Below are 20,612 nucleotides of genomic sequence, written 5' to 3'. Positions count from 1 at the left end.
AGGTGGGAAGTGTCAATTGCAGGGGCTGTGCCCCAACGCGTCACCTACGGACTGGCAAACGAGGTCCAGGAGGAGCCCGTGCGAGCATGTTCATTCCAACCCTGAAGACAAAATCCCCCCAAAACCCTGTCCTCCAAACAAAAGTAGAAACCAGACCTGAGAGCTCGTGCATCTTCTCAGACGCTGAGCCTGAAAGGCAGAATTTTATGTGGGGGCTTTGAGGGCTGCATGAAAAATTCACATACACAAGAGCTTTTACAGCACTCTCCTATACAGACTGATTCTTCTCCTTCTCCCGGTAATTTTGTGGATCCAACCCTTTCGTGGATCTCACGTGGGACAAACCTTCCTTGAAGAAATGATGTGAGGCAATAGGCAATAGGGCAGATATAAAAGCGGTGAGGATGGCCAGAGCTCTGGCTGCCTGCGGGGGAGACGATGCTTGATTCGCTAGAAAAAGCCTTCTCCTCAGACACACCCTCCGCAAGGAGATGGCTGAAGGGGTGGACAGAGACCCCCTTTGTCACAGAAGTTGAGCAGCACTTTAAAACCAAATCCTTTGCCGGGGGAAACGCGACGCATTCCCCCTTCCTCCCTCAAATATCGCTATCCACTAACCCGAGCTGGTTACACCGAGGCTATGAAAGAGCAGATCAAAAGAGAATTACAGCTGCCTATTCGAGGTACTCCGGGTCTTTATATCTGGGAGAAATGAAAGGAGAAAGTGTACAGCAACACAGGGTGGGGTATGAAAAGCTCCCTTCCCCCCTTCCCTGCCTCTCCCCTCTCCTCTCTCCCCCTTTGATTAATAGATCCATGTGGCTAACGGCCTGACATATGGTGTGCGAAGCAGCTTGAGATGGCACCTCGGGCATACCCTACGGCTATTAACATATTACAGGCTTCTGTGCAGCCGCAGACGGACAGGGGGAGAGTCAGGCAGACAGACAGACAGACAGACAGACGCAGCCTCCCCTCGCCCCGCGCCGCCCGCCGCGGCCCTCCGGAGCTCTCCGTGGTGCTGAAGCTGCGCTCCGCCCGCCGCTCCGCCTGCGCGCTGCCCCCGCTCCGCCTGCGCGCTGCCCCCGCTCCGCCTGCGCGCTGCCCGCCCGCGGCGTCTCCGCCGTGCTGGAGTTCAAAAAGCAGGCGTGCACGCCCAGGCGGATTTGAAAGTCCTGAGCCGCTTTCAAACGAAGAGCAGGAAAGCAACATCGGCATTACTCCTTGTACATAATCTAAGGATTCCTCTCCCTCTCTCTTTTCTTTTCTTTTCTTTTCTTTTCTTTTCTTTTCTTTTCTTTTCTTTTCTTTTCTTTTCTTTTCTTTTCTTTTCTTTTCTTTTCTTTATTCTAGATTAAAAAAGCTGTTTCTATGTATATAAGTCCTCTACCACAGAGTACACAAAAATTGCCTTCTGTGGAATCCGGTCGCATATACAATGCAGTGCCATCTCGCAGTGCAGAAAAGACTTTCCTGCCAGTGATCCAAAAGTTAGGGAACTCGCACCTAATGCACCTGGCGATGTGGGAGACAGGTTGTTCCCAGCCGTGGTGTTTGGAAGGAGGAATTATATTAGACAAAAAGTGGCTTAGAATGCAGCAAAACCTGAGGTTTATTTGATACATTTCAAGGGTTCTGACAGAAACATACATCACCCCCTGCACTTTGCCTTGTAGATAGCTGCCCCGACTCTTTTTAACTTTGTTCTGGCTGTTTAGTTGGGAAATAAATGCTAATACCAGATTAAACGTTTCAGGTGGCTTCATCTTCTGATTTCAGTAAAATAGTGTTAATAAGGAGCTTTGATGTTGTTTTACTTTCAGACTGTATGCCTTAAGGCAGAAAAGCGCATAAAGGTACCTGGGAAAGTAAATTGCCAGAAGCAAAGAGCACCCCCCCTTTCAAAATCCTGTAAGTACTCCTCTCTCTTACATCAAACCGACCCTATGCAGAGCAGTGCTAGCTGTTCTGAGATTTCCTGGCTTTCACCAATATCTCTTTTTCAATGCACACACGGCGACGTGTGCCTGTGTTTATGTGTGTGCACATTTCAGTGTTAGCAGCTGCTAATGAAACTGAAGGTTATGGGGGGAAATGCAAAAGGGTCATTGCCGTAGCTGCTTTTTTATTGTGATTATTTTCTTTTTCCCTAGTAAGAATACAAAATCCCGTGGGGCAAATCCTCCTCGAGATTTTCGGTGAGGAGTAAAGCCGATGCAACGTGAGTAGAGAACTGTAGATCTCTCTGTAGATCGCCGCTGAAGCAGCCCGGAATAAAAGTTTTGTATCCTGTATGTACATTTGGGGCTTTCCTAGCTCTTTCGCCAGTAGCCCCCTCTATTCTTTCGGGAGCCCAGCACATCAACATCCCAGATTCCTCACACACAATCAATACATTTTGCATAACACGAGTCTCCCTCGAACGCTCTCCTCTTCTCCTGCTCCCTCTCTATTCTGCTTTGCCTCTCGTCGGTGGCCGGGGTTTCTACACGGGGCTTTTTTTAAAAGAAATTAGCCCCGGCGATAGAGAGTCTCAAAAGCAAAAACTGCTTGCTCGCGTCAGAAATTTCTCTGGAGCCCACCACAGCAACCTTTCAAGCACGCGGTTCGGTTTCAGACAGACACAGCTTGTCTCCCTCCCGTATCTCCTCTCCCCCCACTCCCCTCCTATTCCTCTTACAGCAGTGCTTTAATAAAGTCACATAAGTGATTGAAATTAACATAAATCATTATTAGTTATTAGGATTTGCTCTAAATTACTCTGTGAATATAACACCAAACCCCATCTGCCACTCCTGCTCTAGCAGCAATAGATTGCAGATAAAATAAATGTCCTTACCCCATTAGAATGTTCCTGTCTCTGTAGCCAAAAGCCAAACAAAAGCAATAAATACAGAGCTTTTTTCTCTCCACTATTCAGCTGTGACTGTTTTCATCAGCTCTTCCTCTAGAAAAGCTCAATAGCTGCCTGAAAATATTGCATTTTATATCACCAAAGGGCGATTAATATTGCATTAACTGTATTTAACATTTTTTAAGCGCGAGTAATCTGAAATGAGTAAGTTTCTGTTACTAAATACAGGGGATGTCAGAGCTGGTGAAAACAGCTTAAAATATCTGTATAAACAGATTATTTGTTTCATACTTTGTATTTTTATAATGTTATGGTATAGTGTGCTCTGTTTGAAGTAGAAGAAGCCATGCTAATGGTCTGTTTAAAGTATTCTGACACTGTCTGGAGACATCCAAGTCTCTGCCTTCATTAAATGTTTATTGTCAACACTTCAGTGAAAAAAAAGTCTTGTGTAAGTGAATTTCCACTGCTGGATGCTGTCAACACTTTGTTTTATTCTGATCCGCGTGTACAAAAGTTTGTATACATTATGCTGAAGTGAAGAGAGGCAGAGATTTAGTGAGCTATAATTAGTTACCAAACAAACTTTTGTTAGTAATTCGGTTTATATAATGACCATAATCAAGGGCTAAGTTATGTATATTGGCGCCTCGTCTCCTTTCCGCGCAGCCCCTAAAAAGATGTGTTCATGTTGACACGCTATCTTCTTGTCAAGGAACATCCTTTTTAAAATAAAGTAAAAAAAGCAACAACAACAACAAAAACAAAAAAAAAAAAAAAAGAAAATCAAACTAAAAGCATACACACAGATCTTACATCTTTTAGCTCTGCCTCACAATTTTAAATTTCTTTCCTCCACGCGGGCAGGGGATGAAAAGCCCTCTCCTTACGGCGGTGTTTGCAGCATGAGCCGTCTGTCTGCTGCCGCTGCTGGACCCGGGCTCGGGGCGATTTGTGCCCGCACCGGGACCCGCCCCGCACTGCAGCCGTGCGAGCGGCAGGATCGCTCGGCATTCTCACCCAGCGAGGCACTTCGGAGGCTTTTATGGCTCGCTTGTGGAAATCAGTGAGAAGTTACAATTTATCTTCAACGTACCAGGGCCGAGTGTCTTTTAAAAAATTATTAATTTTTATATAAAACCTTTTAAATACTTTAAGTACAGCGTTTAGAGTGATTAACGTCTTAAGACATCATTTTTTAAAAGTAATTTTCCCTACCCCCCGACTGCCTGATAAATTTTAATATTATATTAAAACAAAAAGTGTTTAACCACTTTTCCCCCAGAGTTAGAGATGCTTTGGTACACTTAGGTAAGCAGGCTGAAGGAGTTAAAAAGCAGTTCAAAGGAGGACGTCTGCTTTCCCAGAGGGGCTGTGACTCCAATTTGGGAAGCAGATTTTTCATGTGCAGCTGTCCCTGGACGACCAGCCACGGCGAGCTCCGGAGCAGGGCTCGGCTGGTGACACGGCCATAAACCCGCACCCGCGCAGGGACCGGGCTCCCGGGCCCCTCTGCCCGCGGGAACGCCGCGCTCGGTCCGCCTCAAAGTTGCATCTCAAACCAGCCGGCGGAAAGGCTCTCGGCGGGGGAGGGCGAGCATCCCGCGGCGCCTCCGCCCCCGCGGAGCAGCAGGCGCGGTGGGGGCCCCGCACCGCCCGCCGCTGCCCTCGCTGGTGCGGAAGAGAAGGCGGAAAGTGCGCGCCTGTGCCCGCGGGCGCTGCTCGCCCTGCCGGCGCTGCTGCCCCCAGCGCTGCCCGTCCGCCCGCCGGCGGGGCTGGGCCCTCCGGTGCGGGCGCTCCTTCTGCCACGACTGCTTCTTCAAAGATTTATATGTGACATCTTATTTTAAATTAACTTTTGAGCCCTGGGTTTCATTCATCCATCCAGGCACCCACCCACCCGCCGCCTGCCTATCTATCTTGCTACGATGCGAAGAGACTTGCTTGCAGTTTTACCACCTCGGTCTCATCTCTGGGACCTATATATTCAGCTGACCTATATATTCATCCACTGCTTTTCTCCCAAACCGAGCCTCCTTCAGGTGCGAAGGGGTCGCAAAGGAGGAAAAAGAAAAAGCTTCCCAAAAGCGGAACGGAGAAGGAAGGGAAGGGGAGGACGGGGCGGGGGGAAGCGTCGTTCAGCACGCCTCCCATCAAGCTGTCTTGACAACAATTACTAAAGTTTTTAATTAGCCTCTTGTTATAATTCATTTTATTAATTTTCTAAATCTCAGCCCATGAATTATTAACGGCGGCCCCGTAATTGTGTTTGCAGCGGCGCACGTGATGGCGGCGGCCCCGCCGCGCCCGCTCTCCCCGCGCGGGTCCCCTCCGCGCCCCGGCTGCGGAAGGAAGGGGCCCGGGCAGCGCCGGGCCCCGCTATTTTATCAACTCTTAAATAACATAATTACCCATAATCAGACCCTCGTCTGGCAGGTGGAAACAGGTTCCCAAGCGGATTAGAATTCTGCTGCTGATCTTTTAAAAATCAATTAGGCTTGCCTCCGCTTTGGAATCAGCAGGTAAATATAATAAAGCTTAAAAAAAAAATAGCGCCGGCTGAAAAGCGAGATATAAATAACTGGAGGGATTTAAAATCGTTTGGGAAATGCCAGAATAACACAGGGCACCACCGGCGCTATCAAGCTTTATGCGCTCGAGTCCGTCAGAGTTAAAATAATTATCTTTCGACAAATCTATTTCTCTTCGGAGGAAAGGGGTAACACGGGGAGGCGGGGAGGGAGGCACATAAACCATAAAGTCAGTGCTGTAGGACACTTCATTCTCCTTCTGGGAAGCCTTTTTACTTGTTGAACCAGGACCGAATTAGTCTTAATATCACAGGAGAGTAAAAATCAATACGACCGTGGCAGTGGGTGTCTGTTACTCACTTATGATGGCCTAATCTAAGTTGAAAGCAAGCGGAGAGCAAGTGTTAGGCAGAAATTCCGGGAGCCAAACCGCGTCTAGCAGACTTAGGACGGGAAAATCACACTAGGAAACACTAGGAGAGCGGCGAGATACCTCGGCTGTGGAGGAAAAGGCCATTCAAGGGATGGCAGCAGCGAAACGCTCATCGGCAAGGGGCGCAGGCTGGAGAGCAGGAGCCGTCAGAGCCGCCGCCCGGCAGCGGCCTCGGCCCCTGGCACTGGGGCGGTGGGGGGGATTTCTACATCTTTTTGGCCACAAATGGCTCTTCTCTATGCGAGAAGCTGCGCACTGTTGGGGGATAAATGCGAACACATGCTCTGCCTCTTCGTCTTTTATCTTACTTTTTTCCTCGGACGCAAAAGTTTTATTAGTCCTTAGGTTAAACCTTCTAAACTAACTTTCTCTTTCTTTCTTTCTTTCTTTCTTTCTTTCTTTCTTTCTTTCTTTCTTTCTTTCTTTCTTTCTTTCTTTCTTTCTGTCTGTCTGTCTGTCTTTCTGTCTTTCTTGGCATTTATTAAAAAAGCCTCACGAGAATTTTGTGGCTTTATGAACTATTCAGATTCATCCAACAGAAAGCGGGACGTTTTTGGTTTTGCACAGTTTCCTACCATGAAAAATAGGAAACTCTGCAAAGCTTTTTTTTTTCACCATCTGTTTTATTAACATACTTTTTTTTCTTTGTACTCGATAAGGATTGTACTTATTACAAAACAAACTCCTCAACTTTTCAATACATACATCGGTCATTACTGAATGATACAAATGTGGTATCACTTTCAACATTTCAATCATTTGGGGCAGATGAAAAAGAAAACCCAGCATTTGTAATTATTTTTATTTGTTCATTCCTGACTCTCCAAAAAATGAAATCCGGTTATACTTTTCTATAAAATAATATTTTTACAAATGCATTTATTAAAAATTCTGATGACATTTCAAGTTAATAACAACAGAAACAAGTAAATTTCCGGTGGACGAGATCTATGGGTTTTTTTAAAAATACCTTTAGTGCTTTTTTTTTTAACATCAACAGTTGTTTAAAATCACAGCTTTTTTAAACGTATTATTCTTTTCTGAACATCACGTGTCTTGGTTCACAGATTTACCGGCAAAATTAAAAAGATTTGGCTAAAATATATCTACAGAAGAAATAATCCCAGCTATTAAGTAACTTTTTACATTTGGCATCTGATCTAGTCACAGGTCATCAGAAAATAGAAAGAGGTTCTTTGATCACTTGAAGCAGTAGGTGGCATCCTATACGTTCCTAATGAACAATTGCATTCACAACATAAGGAGAGATCAGTTTAGGATTTTCATATTTATTAACCCAAAATAAAAATAAAGTATCTTGATACATAATTAAGTGCAATTAGGCCAGTCAGAACAACATATAAACCTGAAACCACCCAAGCTTTTCTTCTTTATACATATTTTGTAGGTGCATAATCCTTTCCAGCACACTGAAAAGAAATACTTCAGAAGTCCTTCTTAAAATTTTACTTTGATTTATATTCTGCAGTTATAGAATAAACTTCAAGAAACACACGCAGCTAATATATAGTTAATTTTATTCAGAGCACCGATTTTCACATAAGAGCTATCTCAAAGTAATGATTTCTGGATTTAGCAGAAAAATACATCTCTCATTATTTTCTTTTTGGTAGAATTAGTCTTATCGCCTAACGGCCATACCTTGAATTTACCAGCCGTGGAAATATTTTTCTTTTTTTTTAAATGCACCCAATAATGATAATAATAACTATTCTGTTTTAACGTTTGTTTTATTTGTAAGTATGCTGGGACACATCTCCCTGTTGTATTTTGGCGTACAGAAATATTTCTGATAGAAATTAAATAGAGTAAAGACACAACCAAGGAGAAAGCTCAGCAAACATACATGGACAGGTAGATTATTCAGTGAGACATTTCAGGATCCACACGTGGTTGCAGTTTGAAACCTTTTGTTGTTGTTGTTGTTGTTGTTGTTGTTGTTTTGTGCATTAAAGAAAATATTTACAATCGTCTTTCTTATCTTTTTTTTTCTTTTTTTTTTCCCCTCTTTTAAATCTAAATACAAGAACGTGACAAGAACGTTTGTGTTTTCGGTGAAAACAGGCAGTTAAACTGTGAAATTACACCATCCACAAAAGATTCTACCAGAAGCTAGTCTATTTAGTGCTCAGTTTCAAAATGCATAGAATGTTTGCGCTGCAAACAATGATACACAAAATAATAATAATAATATTAATAAAATAAATAGATAAATAAATAGATAAATAAATAGATAAATAATATCGAGACTTTATCACGGATCTTTCTATGCCTTTCCCCCCCTCTTTTCTTTTCCTTTTCTTTTTTTCTTTTTTTTTTCTTTTAAATTTTTTTTTCAGGTCATGTCATGCATAATTTCAGTCTATTGATTGTTTTGATTTAAACGGAATGGTATTTCTTTCCAGAAATTCTTTTTTTATTCGAAAGCCTCAGCAGTCTCTCGGCAAGAGACAGAGTCAGAGATGGCTTCTGCACGTCACCCTCTTTTTTACCTAACAAGCCCTGATGATTTTGTTTGTTTTCAATCCGTGAGACATGTAACGCACCTTGACGATTATTAGCAATACCAGCATGGTTATTAGAGAATAACATCATCGCTTCCAATCCAGGAGACTGTGATAGTGCAAATTGAACCCCACACACCCCTTCCAAAAGCCTTCCTCCACGTAACGTTTATGGTATACAATAAACGACTTTTAAGCCCAAGTGGTTTTTTTGTCGTGTGTTTGTTCCCAACATGCACATCCCTCAGAAACAAATGTCATCCCAAACCCATCACCGGTGATTTCTTTTGCCTACCGGGTGCAATAACCTCCAGCCCTTGGAGGAAACCAAGGGGGGACCTTAACCAAAATCCAGCAGATTTGGTGGGGATGCCGGGGGGCATGCGGTTGGGAGCAGCGGGGAGGGAGGGAGGGAGTGAGGAGAAAGAACATAGTTAACCATGAGCCTTAATGAGTCTGAACATAATTTTTTGGAGAGCATGCCCGCTCTGGCAGGTTTGGCATCTGCCTCCAGATGCATCTCTGCAGAGAGAGGGACCTGTCTTTGGACACAGCTGGAAACGCAAACCACGCAGGCGAGGGAGGAGAGACAAAGGGGTTGTGGAGTAACTTTTTTTTCCCCTTGTATTCCTTGAGCTAGCTAGGATTATTGAGGCAACAACGGAGAGGAAAGGGACTGCTCCCTAGCCTCGGGGGTCCGCTCCCCCGCTCCTGGCCCTTGCCCTGCTCTCACCGTTCCCCCGGCACAGACAAGACCCATCGCCAAAGCCTCGCTCAAAACCGCGTTCGAAGGAAAATAAAAAACAACAGGAAAAAAACAAAACCAAAACAACAAAGAAAAATAAAAATCGATACAAACAAACAAAAAAACCCAAACCCAAGCCAACTAAAGAAAAAGTTCCCCCGCACCAAACCACCTCTGTCCTCATTCATTACTAAGCCAGGGAAAAGAAAAAAAAAAAGCAGAAAGTAATGAAAAGAGACCCAAACCAAACGTAGCATCATCATCACCAACAGTTTCGCCTTCCGGGTTTGTTGGTCGGTTTTGTTTTCCTTCGGAAAGTTGTGACTTAGGTTTCTCGGTTTGTGGCTGTTGCTGTCACGGTATTTATTGGTGTGTGTCTGTGTGTGTTTACGCTTTAAGTTGCTCTTTCTCCCGCTTTCTGACGGGGGGCTGTGGGGGCAGAGAGGGGAGAGGGCCGCAGAAGTGACCCCCCTGGGCTTCTAGAGCGTTTTTACCTCCTCTCTCCTCCTTCTTCTCGTTGGTGTCCCGGTGTCTTTTTTGTTTTAATAATTGATAGCGCACCCCCCCACACGCTCGCCCCCCCCCTCTCCCCGAGTAGTTCGCGTTTAATTTCTACATCGTCCCTTGGTCCCCAGGAGCCTCCCACGGCGTCTCAGGCGACGGTGGCGGTGCGTGGGCGTCCCCCGCGGCCCCGGCCCGGCCCCCCCGGTGCCCCCGATGCCGGGGCCGCCCCTCCCGCCCGCCCCTAGTAGGTGGCGGAAAATTTCATCCGTTTCTGCTTCTGTCTCTGGTTGCAAAACCAAACCCGCACCACGTTCTTTTTGAGGTCCAATTTCTCGGCGATGGCGGCGATCTTCTCGGAGGAGGGCCGGGGCTGGACGGCGAAGTACGCCTCCAGCGAGCGCTTCTCCGGGGCGGCGATGGAAGTCCGCTTGCGCTTCTTCTCGCCCCCATTGAAGAGCTCGGGCTTGTTCATTTTTTCCCGCTGGGCGCCCTCGGCCTCCTCCAGCCAGGCCTGCAGGATGGGCTTGAGGGCGATCATGTTGTTGTGGGACAGGGTGAGGGACTCGAAGCGGCAGATGGTGCTCTGGCTGAGGGAGCCCACGCCCGGGATCTTCAGGTTGGCCAGCGCCGAGCCCACGTCGGCCTGGGTCACCCCCAGCTTGATGCGGCGCTGCTTGAAGCGCTCGGCGAAGGCCTCCAGCTCCCGCGGGTCCGTGTCCGAGTCGCAGATGGAGGCCAGGCCGGCCGCCCCCACCACGGCCGCCGCCGAGGCCACCTGCCCCGCGGCGCCGTGGTGCGCGGCCACCAGCCCCGGGTGCGGCAGCCCCGACGGCATGTTCATGGCGGCCGGGTGCGAGAGGTGGCCCAGGCCGTGCATGTGCGAGTGCGGGTGGGCCGACGTGGAGATGAGGCCGCCGCCGCCCCCGCCGCTGCCGCCGCCGCCCCCGCCGCCGCCGGCCCCGCCGCCGCCGCCGCCCGCCCCGTCGTGGCCGCCGCCGCCGCCGCCTCCGCCGCCGCCTCCGCCGGGCATGAGCGCAAGGGAGGGGGAGGTGATGTGGTCCAGGAGGTCGCCGGGCTCCAGCGCCTGGTGGTGGTGGTGGTGGTGGTGGTGGTGGTGCGCCAGGGGCACGGTGGAGGTGGAGGTGCAGGGCACGCTGTTCATGGTGTGGTACGTGGCGTCGGGCTTGAACGGGTGGCTCTTGCCCTGCGAGACGGCGATGTCGACGGCGGCCAGAGCCTCGGCCCGCGCCAGCAGGGTCTCATCGAGGCTGGCGAAGATATTGCTCTGCAGCTGCAGGAGACACAAAACAGAGCGGGGTGCGGGGAGAGGAGGGCAAGGGGGCAGAGAGGGGGCAAAGTGCGGAGGGGGAAGGGGACGGGCGGGGGACAGCGTGGGGTTGCGGGAGCGGTGTGGAAAAGGAGGGGGAAAGTCGAGGGAGGGGAGAGAGAGGTGGGCAAAGTTAGGGCGACGGCCGGGAAGGCGGCAGGAGGATCAGCGTGTAAGGGAAGTATGGGATCGAGCCAAGAGATTGGGGAAAGCGTGGTACAGCAGGCGACAGCCCGGGGAAGTGAGGGGAAACAGGGGGATGGGTCAGAATAATGGGGGGATGGGAGGGGAAGGAAGCGAGAAGAGGGAGAAAAACGGGAAAAGAAGCAAAGAGTAGAAAGGTAAGGAAGCAAGGGGGAATCGGAAAAGGAGAGAAGAAAGGAATGAAAGGAACAAATAAATTAAAAAATTAAAAGGTGGGGGGAAATGGAACGAAAGGAGAAGAGAAAGGAAGAGAAGAAATGGATCTGTAACTCTCAGCTGGGGAATTGTGTCAAACACAAGAGCACATAAAACGCATTCCTTTTCAGAGGCCGAGTCATAAAAATTAATACAGAAAGTGGATGAAGTCGGAGACTCGTGTGAACACCGCTTTCAAAAAAGATCACAGGCGCTCAGATGATTGCAGAGGAAGACATGAAAAAAACATTAAGCGCCGCTTGTCAAAATGTGCCTCGCAGCGGTTTTTTTATTAATGCACATACACATACATGCAGTATACAGAAAGAGAGAGAGAGAAAGAAAGAAAGAAAAGTGTATGCTTGTAAGGGAGAGAAAGAAAGAAGAGAGCTGCAGCTGTCTGTCCCTTACCGGTGGAGTTGGTAGACATGCTCTTCTTATTGCTTCCGAGCTGGAGTGTAGAGAGGGGTATTTGTGCTCAGGTAGGGTGGGATGCATGGCAAAATGAGGCTGTTTGCTGTTCATGGACATCATCTTGAAGGCTTGGCATGTAAATCCACAAACACTCCTAAAGTCGGGGGAAAAGTGCTCTCCGGGCTCTCTCCTGCCGCCGGGGGAAGCCGCTGACAGCGGCGGGTGGCGGTGGCGGAGCCGGTGGTGGCGGCGGTGCCGCAGCGGACCCTGCCCCCGCCGCCGCCGCTGCTGCCGCGGTGGCCGAGGCTGGGCTGGGTAGGCGAGCGGGCGGCAAGGCTCCCTCCGGCCCCCGCCGTCTCCCTCGCTCCCTCCCTCCCTCCCTGGCTCAGTTCTCTGCCTGCCGCTGCCCGGCGCCGGGCGCGCTGCGCTGCGCTCTGCCCGCACCTGAGCCCCGCATCCCGTGGCTACCGCCGGGCGGGCTCTCGCGAGAGCGCGGCGGCTCCGGCTTTGACAGACATCAGCTGTCTCCCCCCCTTCCTCCTCCTCCTCCTCCTCCTCCTCCTCCTCCTCTTTTTCCTCCTCCTTCTTTTCCTCCTCCTCCTCCTTTTCCTCTCGCCGCCCCCGGTCCTTGCCTCCCCGCGCCTTGTTGCATCTCCCGCAGCCCTCGCCCGTCTCGCCGGGGCGGCGGCGGCGGGGCCACTCTTATAGCGAGCGGCACCGAGCACCGGGCGGCTGCGGCACCTGTGGCTGCCACACGTGCGCGCTGCGCGGCCGCCAGCGCGGCCTGGGGCGCCCCGATGGGGCGGGGATGGGCGGGATGCGGGGCTGGGCGCCACTTCCCTGCCCTGCCGTCGGAGCGGCGCAGGGAGCCGGCCCGGCCGTCGGCACTGGAGCACAAAGGTGCGCTGCCCCTCCGCGCAGCGGAGCCCTGCCAGAGAGAGGGGCGTCCTCCGGCCGCTGCCGGCCCCTGCCGAGAATTGTACACCGGCTCCTGGAGAAGACGGGCGGCGGCAGACATTTGTTTGAAACACTCAGAAGCTACTGTTTTCCCTATAATTAAATTTCCCCCCACGCCGTGTAGTTTTATTGCACCTATTGCTGTGCCAGGCGCCGCGGGTTACAGCCGCTGCGCCCACGCGGGGCGTGCGTGTGCGTGAGACTGCATCTCCTCCTGCATCTCCTCCTGCATCTCCTCCTGCATCTCCTCCTGCATCTCCTCCTGCTGCCCAGCCCCAACTCCTGCTCCGTGGGAAAACCCAAGTTGCACTGGCGTGGCCTGAAGCAGAAAACAATCACCAACTCTTTATCTTTCTTTCTTTCTTTCTTTCTTTCTTTCTTTCTTTCTTTCTTTCTTTCTTTCTTTCTTTCTTTCTTCCTTCCTTCCTTCCTTCCTTCCTTCCTTCCTTCCTTCCTTCCTTCCTTCCTTCCTTCCTTCCTTCCTTCCTTCCTTCCTTCCTTCCTTCCTTCCTTCCTTCCTTCCTTCCTTCCTTCCTTCCTTCCTTCCTTCCTTCCTTCCTTCCTTCCTTCCTTCCTTCCTTCCTTCCTTCCTTCCTTCCTTCCTTCCTTCCTTCCTTCCTTCCTTCCTTCCTTCCTTCCTTCCTTCCTTCCTTCCTTCCTTCCTTCCTTCCTTCCTTCCTTCCTTCCTTCCTTCCTTCCTTCCTTCCTTCCTTCCTTCCTTCCTTCCTTCCTTCCTTCCTTCCTTCCTTCCTTCCTTCCTCTTCTTTCCCTCCCTTTTCTGTGGTTTATCCTTAGAATACTCTTGCCTTTGAATCAAACAGCTGAGGAGTGACACTGTTGGTATTATGAGTGATTTGGGATTTCTGTCCCGTTTTAGAGTAGATTCTATTTTTTCTTGTAGTTGCTTATGAAGCCGGAGGCAAAACTACGGAAGGAGCCAATCTGCTACCGCGCCTGTGAGATTATTTCGAATCCTTAGCGAGCGGCCCAAGGTGAATCCTGTCTGTCCCTTGGGGCACTCTGGAGCCATCCCTCGGTGACCGATCAGATGCTGCCTTGCTTGTTTCAGCAGGGCTGCAGGCAAGCAGGCAGCGGGGAGAGGCAGCGGGGTGTTTGGATCAGGGATGTGACAGCCAGGGAGTGCATCGGAATTGTTCCGTTTCTCCTGAGCGCCTCTTATTTATGCGCATAAACACAGCCGAAAGGTCACGCAGGAAAACACACAGGCGCACACACCAGCACACACCACAACCCCAAGTGAAGACACATTTGTCTTCATAAGCCTTTCCCAAGCTCCCCAGCCAGTCCAGGAGGAAGGAGGGAACGTCTGCCAATTACTTGTGCGAGAGGGAGCCAGGTCTCCATCCATTACTGTGTCCCCTGGGGTAACGAAATGCAACTTCATCTCTGAAGGGGGTGAACTCGAAACTGGGATTGGGCTCTCCTTATTTATCGAAATCATTGTATCAGAATCCACAAACCATACTTTATGTGTATTTATTGACTTTTTTTTAAAGCCATGAGTTATTCTAGCCACTTCTCAGCTGCCATCCATTGTAAAGGAAAACGCTCCTGGGAAAGGGATGGGGAGTAAGCAAGTGGGAGACATCAGGGGTTTTCGCCAAAGCTGCTGAAAAGCGCCCAGCTCCAGGAGCAAGGCCCGAGCCGAGCAGGCTGCCGTTCCCGACTATGGCGACATCCAGCCCAGAGCCGCGGTGCTCCTGGGCTGAGCTCGGCGGGGCAGGGAGGTGGATTACCGGGATCACGTCTCGTCCCGTGGGGGAACGCGAGGGATGCTGTTCCGTTTGGGATGCATGGGTGCTTATCAGTGTGCCTCTGGCAAACCCCACTCTCCAGGATGCTGTCAGACCAAGTCCATCAGGTTTCCCGAAGGAAAACGCTGAGAGAAGGGAAAACTATGCGAGAAGGGAAAATGGTGCGAGCGGTGGCACAGGCGGCCAGGGGAGGGTTTCCAGGCTAAGCGGTGACCTGCCTTCCTGCCCACGTACCACCGGGCACTTGCTTTGCCTCTGAGCCCGGGTCTTGAACTTCTGGGCTGGCAGGGGCTGCTCGGGGCAGCGAGGGCAGGCAGGGAGTGCAGACAGCCAGGGTAGGAACGGGTTCAGCTCCGAGCCAGAGGAATGGGAACATACTATGGCTATGGCAGTGCTGCTGGGCGAGACCTTCTCCTTGGCTGGAGGACATCAACCCCCACCAGTACTTTTAAAACGACCCCTTCTGTTCACTGGCTTATTTTTTAAGGCCAGAAAGGCAGAGAATTCAGCCTTTCTCCCACCTCCACCCCCAGCGCTAGCCGGAGGCTGAGGAGGTGAGGACCTTTAGGAGTTCTAAGGGTCCCACCTCCGAGGTGTCTTCTGAACCCTGGGATGGGGGTGGGCACGCCGTCTCTGCAGCTGGCGATATGCATCCTACTGGATTCTCCTGGGGGGAAGCAGTCCCGCCCGGCTGGAGACACACCCCCTGTCCGGGACTCCTCGCTCCATCACTGCAGCCGCTCGAGTGGCGGCCGCCCGAGGGACGGGGGTGGCGGCGTGCGGGGGAGCGAAGCCTCCCGACCCCGGGGAGGAGGCGGGCGGCGGCCGCTGCTGCTGCTGCTGCCGGCTCCTGGGGGGCTGCTGCTGCTGCCCCCGCCCGCTCCTCGCTGCGTCCCCGGGGGAGATGAGGGAGTTGCAGCCAAGTCTGATCTTTCAGGAGTGGGGAGAAGAAGGACAAGAGGAGTTTTCGTGGAGCACCGTTTGGTCTGTCACTTATCAAGTCCCGAAGGAAAAACTTTTCTTCTCAGGACTTTTTTTTTTTTTTTTTTTTTTTCCTCAAGAGCTAACTTTAGGCTGACTTTTAAAGCATCGCTAAAAATTGCCACCTGACCGTGACTCCCGCGACTGAGGGGCTGCAGCAGCCGGTCCCGGCGCTGCCCTGCTGCTTGCTTGGCCGCACCGAGCGCAGGGGCTGCTGCCCGAGGGGGTTCCCCGGGGCCCGCCGGGAGCCTGCACCCCTTGTCACCAACCCCCGGTGGCCCCCCTGTCCCCGCCACACATCGCCAGCTCCCCGGGCAGACGGCTTGAGCCAGGCTCGGAATCGCGCCGGCCTGGTAATAGATTTTATTTTAATGTTAGCTGTTGTTTCTATTCCTCGTGGGTACGCCCAGCCTCATGAATACTGATGGCAATAAACTCGCAGGCTTTGAGGAGCGAGTTCATTGGCGACACGACCATGCTGTAGCCCCACGTTTATGGCCCGAGATGCTCAATAAAGCAAGGGAGGCACATATATATACACATTTACTCGTCTCCCGTAGTTTTCTCCTGTTTCAAATGCAAGAAATAGGCAGAATTCCTTAATTGACTGAACTGCCTATCTCGAGAAAGCAATAAAGTAACCCCTTATTCCCACAGTGAAACGATTTATAAATTAATTACTGTAACCCATTGTATTTGATTTCTCTTTTTAGGATTCCCCAAAGATGAATATACTAAAGCTTATGATATTAACTATTAACGTCTGATCATAGTTTGCTATATGTCCCGACTTAAAAAAAAATGCTAATGTGGATCTCACCGCTCACTCTAAACCCTCTGGATATTTTCATTTCAGCAAATGTTAGCTTTACACTTTGCAGTCGCGGTATTTGTCCTACCCTGAGTGTCACTGGGAGCACTGAGACAAAACCTACAGTACATGTGTTATTTGGTGAAGTTCACAGAAAGTCAATATCCCATTTAAAGTAAAAGCTATTTTCCCTTTAAATGATCAAAATTAACCTTCAGAAGAAAAAAAAAAAACAAAACGCACAACAAAACACAACCAACCCTTGGGTGAATGCACAAAAAGTATTTCCTTGTCCTAATGACGACTTTCCTTACATCAGCAAAGACCTGCTAATTACTGATGTACAAGCCGCAATAATTGCTTTTGCAGCCAAAGTGTAGAATGTTGTCATATTAAAAATTGAAACGCTTGATGATGATTTAAGTCCCAAGGTAGTTCACAACGTCCCCTTTCGGGAAAGGAAGGAGCCTGGAGCAGCTAGGGAGAGGTCCGGTGGAAAACACTACAGGTCCTGTTGGTAGTATAAAGTTTCTCGCTCTCTATTTCAAATGATGCGGAGGATTTAAAAAGCGCACCGAGAAGCCCTTTCAGCAAAACTTCCCAGAAACATCCCCGCTCCCTTGCAGCCCCGCTCCGTGGGCAAACCGGCTGCTGGCTTTCACCCGTGTCCACGGTCCCTCGCACTGCACGGACGCCACGTTTCGGTGGGATTGCAGGAAAACGCAGCTTCCCGCCCCCCGAGAGGCACGAAGGGCGCTCCGAGGGGACAGGGCTCCGTCCCAGCCGCGTCTCAGCGCGCCCCGGGCTCCGCTCGGCTGCCCAAACGGGGAGCGGAGCGCTCGGCTCCCCCCGCCCCCCGCGCGAATCAAAGCACCTTCCGAGGGGCTGGGAAGTAGTTGCCTTGTCATGTAACACATTGCCCTGATTTATTATAAAATTTTAACGAAATCATGCATATTTTAACAGCCTTTAATCACTGCATGAAAATTTAATTCATGAACTGTAGCGCGTTTAAATAAATGAAGTGTTAATTCATTAGGATTAATTAATTTGTTAAAGGATTGTGTGCAAGGTTAAGGTGGAAGAAAAACTCTTTGTTGGTTTCAAGTCTTAATCACCGCGTTTTGTTAACAGTGAAGGTGGGAAAAAAACCCGCAATGAGGGTTTGTGTGGGGTGGGGGAGCCCGGGGAGGACAGCGCCGGGGAGGAGCGAGCCCGCGGCCCACGGACACGGGACACCTCGGCCTCCCCGGCCTTTTTTCCGAGCTGGAATCCTGGCTGAGCAGGTGGAGTCCTGGTGGGAAGGGATGGGGCAGGAGCATCTCCACGACCCCCTCTGGGCAGGGCATAGGGGCTCCGTATGGCAGCCGCTGGCAGCCAGCGCCAACACTCCTCTCCCCAAAATTTGGGGACAGCTCTAAGGCGGCCAGGATAAAAAGCACCCCCGACACCGTTTTCTGTGAGAGCCGGATGGCCTCGGAGCCGCCCAGCCCTGTGGCTAGTCCGTACTGCTTTCCCAGGCATGCTGCCAAGGGGAGAGTGACTCGGGAAAGGGACAGGGACTCCTCTCATCCCGTCCCTGGGTTCCCCCGGCACTTTCTGCTGGCTTGGAACGGGCACCCCATGGCCCCATGAGCAGCTTGGCTACTTGTCTTCTCAGCTTCCCTGAAAACCAGCACCCACACAGTCTGTAAGAGCTTTAGGGAGGAGATAATGCTTTCTACTGAGAAAAGCTGAAAAAATCAGGAATACTCAGCTTCATTTGTTCCGCATCCCAGTTTCACTCTCCTGCTCTCTCTCACCACATTCACAGCTGTCAAAGCACACACAAGCTTTCCAGCTGTGCTTTTCCCTTCACCCTCCAGCTAATGAAGATGGCTTTTCTTAGGGCTGAGGGATACTGAGGCAGTACCTCAATGCTGGGCCACAAAGGCAGGACAGCCAGGCCACCCCTTTAGGCCAGGCCTGACAAGCAGGTGGCTCGTCACAGCAGCAGAGGACTGCTGCAAGGAATCAAGGTGCAGGAAGGGCTGAACTTGGATTAGTAGCCAGAGGGGCAATCCTTGGAATAACCAGCAACCTCCATATTGAGTTACCTCAGAGCTGCTTTTCCCTGGTTCAAACCTGGGAAGGAAAAAGTGTAGAAGCCTTAGTCCATTTACATGGGGATGCTCTTATGCCAAAAAGTAGCAAGGAAGGAGTGTCCACAGTTTGCAAAACTTTAACCATAACCACAGCACAAAAGAGGTGTGTAAGGGCTGTATTTCAAGCCTACAGTTGCTGGGAGTCAGAGGCATGACTTGGATGCTGGGCAAGAAATAGGATCAGACTCAGTTTAAACTGCCTTGAAAGGGCATTATTGGGTGAGGGAAAAAGGTGAGAAATGAAGGTTGAAGGATGAGTGACCAAGTCAGCACAGCTTGTACTGCATATAGAAACTGTGCATTGTGCCCCTTGTCCCCTTTTTAAAGGTTCTTCATGAAGAGACAATAGTGCACATTTAAAACCCAACACAGCCCAAGTCTGTGTCTGGTGCTCGTAGGCAGAGCTATTCTGGTTGCCCCTCGCCTGAGGAAGCAATACCAAGCAGAAATAAGGCCTATAGGGAATGGTGGATAAGCAGGTCACTTGGCAGACTTTGTGGAGGTAAAACTGAGGATAACTAAGTAAAAACTTGACCTTAGCACTCCTACTGTTACAAATAACCCAAAAGATTTCACTAACAACAACCTCAGACTGGTAGCAAACTCACTTCTCTGAGCTAAAGTCCTGGAGAGCATTCTCATGTGTTAAAATATGCAAATTGTCTTGTATTTAGTACAGTAGGTATTACTAGATAAAGTGAAAATTTTATGAGTTATTAAATATCATTAGACATAATAAATCCCATCTGGACATCCCTGGGAAATGTCTATTGTCTCAATAAATATTTTAATACTAAACCAGTAGATCTTGTGTACTCCAGTTCTACATTATCACATAACTAGGTAACTACCATGAAAAATTAGCAGCAATGAGCTCTACTTTAGGCCACTTTGTCAAGTGCAGGAGATTAGGCAAGGAAGGCATTGACTGAACACAGCCTGGAGAACTGAAACCCCATGTACAGCTGAGAAATTTGTATCTGAAGAAACCCCAGTCATTACATTTAGTTGAAATTTTGGAGTTGATATTGCACTGATCACATTACCAAATTTTAAGACAAGAGGAATGCAACCTTTTTAACCTTAGGCTTGGCTCTTCTATCTATTCAAGCTGCAAGACACGTGTGGTCAAAACATCTGTATTGAAAAGCAAGCCTGTATGTGGTGTTCCTGCTCAAAGGATGAGTAACATGAAAAAAATCTCCTTTATTCTAGTTTGACTTCAGGCATGACACCAGTTGTATTCATGCCTCTGTAGCTGGAAGTGAAACATGAAAAATGAGAGTGTAAAATTAAGCCCATAAATTCACAAAATGAAACAAACCCACAACACACAGCACTTAGTGTGTGTTTGTGATTGCTCTGTAACACAAGGATGTTTTAATAAAGTCTTTGTCTCTTCTCCCAAAGAGTTGAAGTAAGGCAGCATTTTTCTGACTCTTAGTAAAACTTGTCAAATCAAGTAACAGATAACTTAAGAGTCAGTTTTGAGACCTCCCTAATTTCTGAAATATATATTAAAATTGAACAACTGGATTTTTCTGTGAAGATTAAAAATTCAGGTGGTATACTGAAAGCAGTATATGCAAGCACAATGCCATGCTGCCTGTCACCACAAAACACTGGACTGTTTGCAGTCTGAGTTTTCATGACTGCATGTATGGCTTGAATGATGATTTTTTGGTAAAGCTCAAAAAAGAAAAGTCCCATTTCAGAATGAACGCATCAATTGCACAAATGCACGCTCACATTACAATGGGAGGCATAGTTCTTGTTCAAACAGCTTACAGAACCTAACTCTACAAGATGAGCCAGTCCATTGAAATTTTCCAAGTGGCTATCACTCTTTTCAAAGGGACAAAAGGCAGCATATGGATTTTTCATATCATAGGTATTGATGGAGCGAGGACGTCTGTTTCTAAGAAATGCCATCAGAGTCCTATATAGGAAAAAAAACCCCTCTGCATCTTGTAATTAAACATGGCCTTAAAAAGAACTTAAAACACAATAATGCAAAGAAACCAATTTTGCTCTGCTGCTTAATTAGGTCTCCTGCCTGTAGCAGGCCATCACATTATGTTGACCTATGCAATACTTTCTGGAAGAGTCACCTCCAGAGAGGCTGAAAGCCATTTCCATCAACCGCATCGATGCTGACACTGGAACGGTACTATGTCTAACAAGGAGGAGGAAGGGAGATCTTTAAATTTTT

At 49.4% G+C, this 20,612-nt stretch overlaps 1 protein-coding gene across 1 annotated transcript; it reads right to left on the bottom strand.

Moving 5' to 3' along the window:
- Positions 1 to 9,784: 9,784 nt before the first annotated feature.
- POU4F1 (POU class 4 homeobox 1) lies at positions 9,785 to 12,067 on the bottom strand. Its single transcript, XM_054628014.2, has 2 exons — positions 11,730 to 12,067; positions 9,785 to 10,883 (listed from the first exon to the last, which is right to left on the bottom strand). Exons 1-2 carry the CDS (start codon positions 11,850 to 11,852, stop codon positions 9,834 to 9,836), a joined length of 1,173 nt encoding a protein of 390 aa, XP_054483989.1. The 5' UTR covers positions 11,853 to 12,067; the 3' UTR covers positions 9,785 to 9,833.
- Positions 12,068 to 20,612: the final 8,545 nt, after the last annotated feature.

Source organism: Agelaius phoeniceus, chromosome 2, assembly GCF_051311805.1.
Source record: "Agelaius phoeniceus isolate bAgePho1 chromosome 2, bAgePho1.hap1, whole genome shotgun sequence".
Lineage (NCBI taxonomy): Eukaryota > Metazoa > Chordata > Aves > Passeriformes > Icteridae > Agelaius > Agelaius phoeniceus.
The sequence above is the reverse complement of the archived record's forward strand: the minus strand, read 5'-3'. Positions and strand labels throughout refer to the sequence as shown.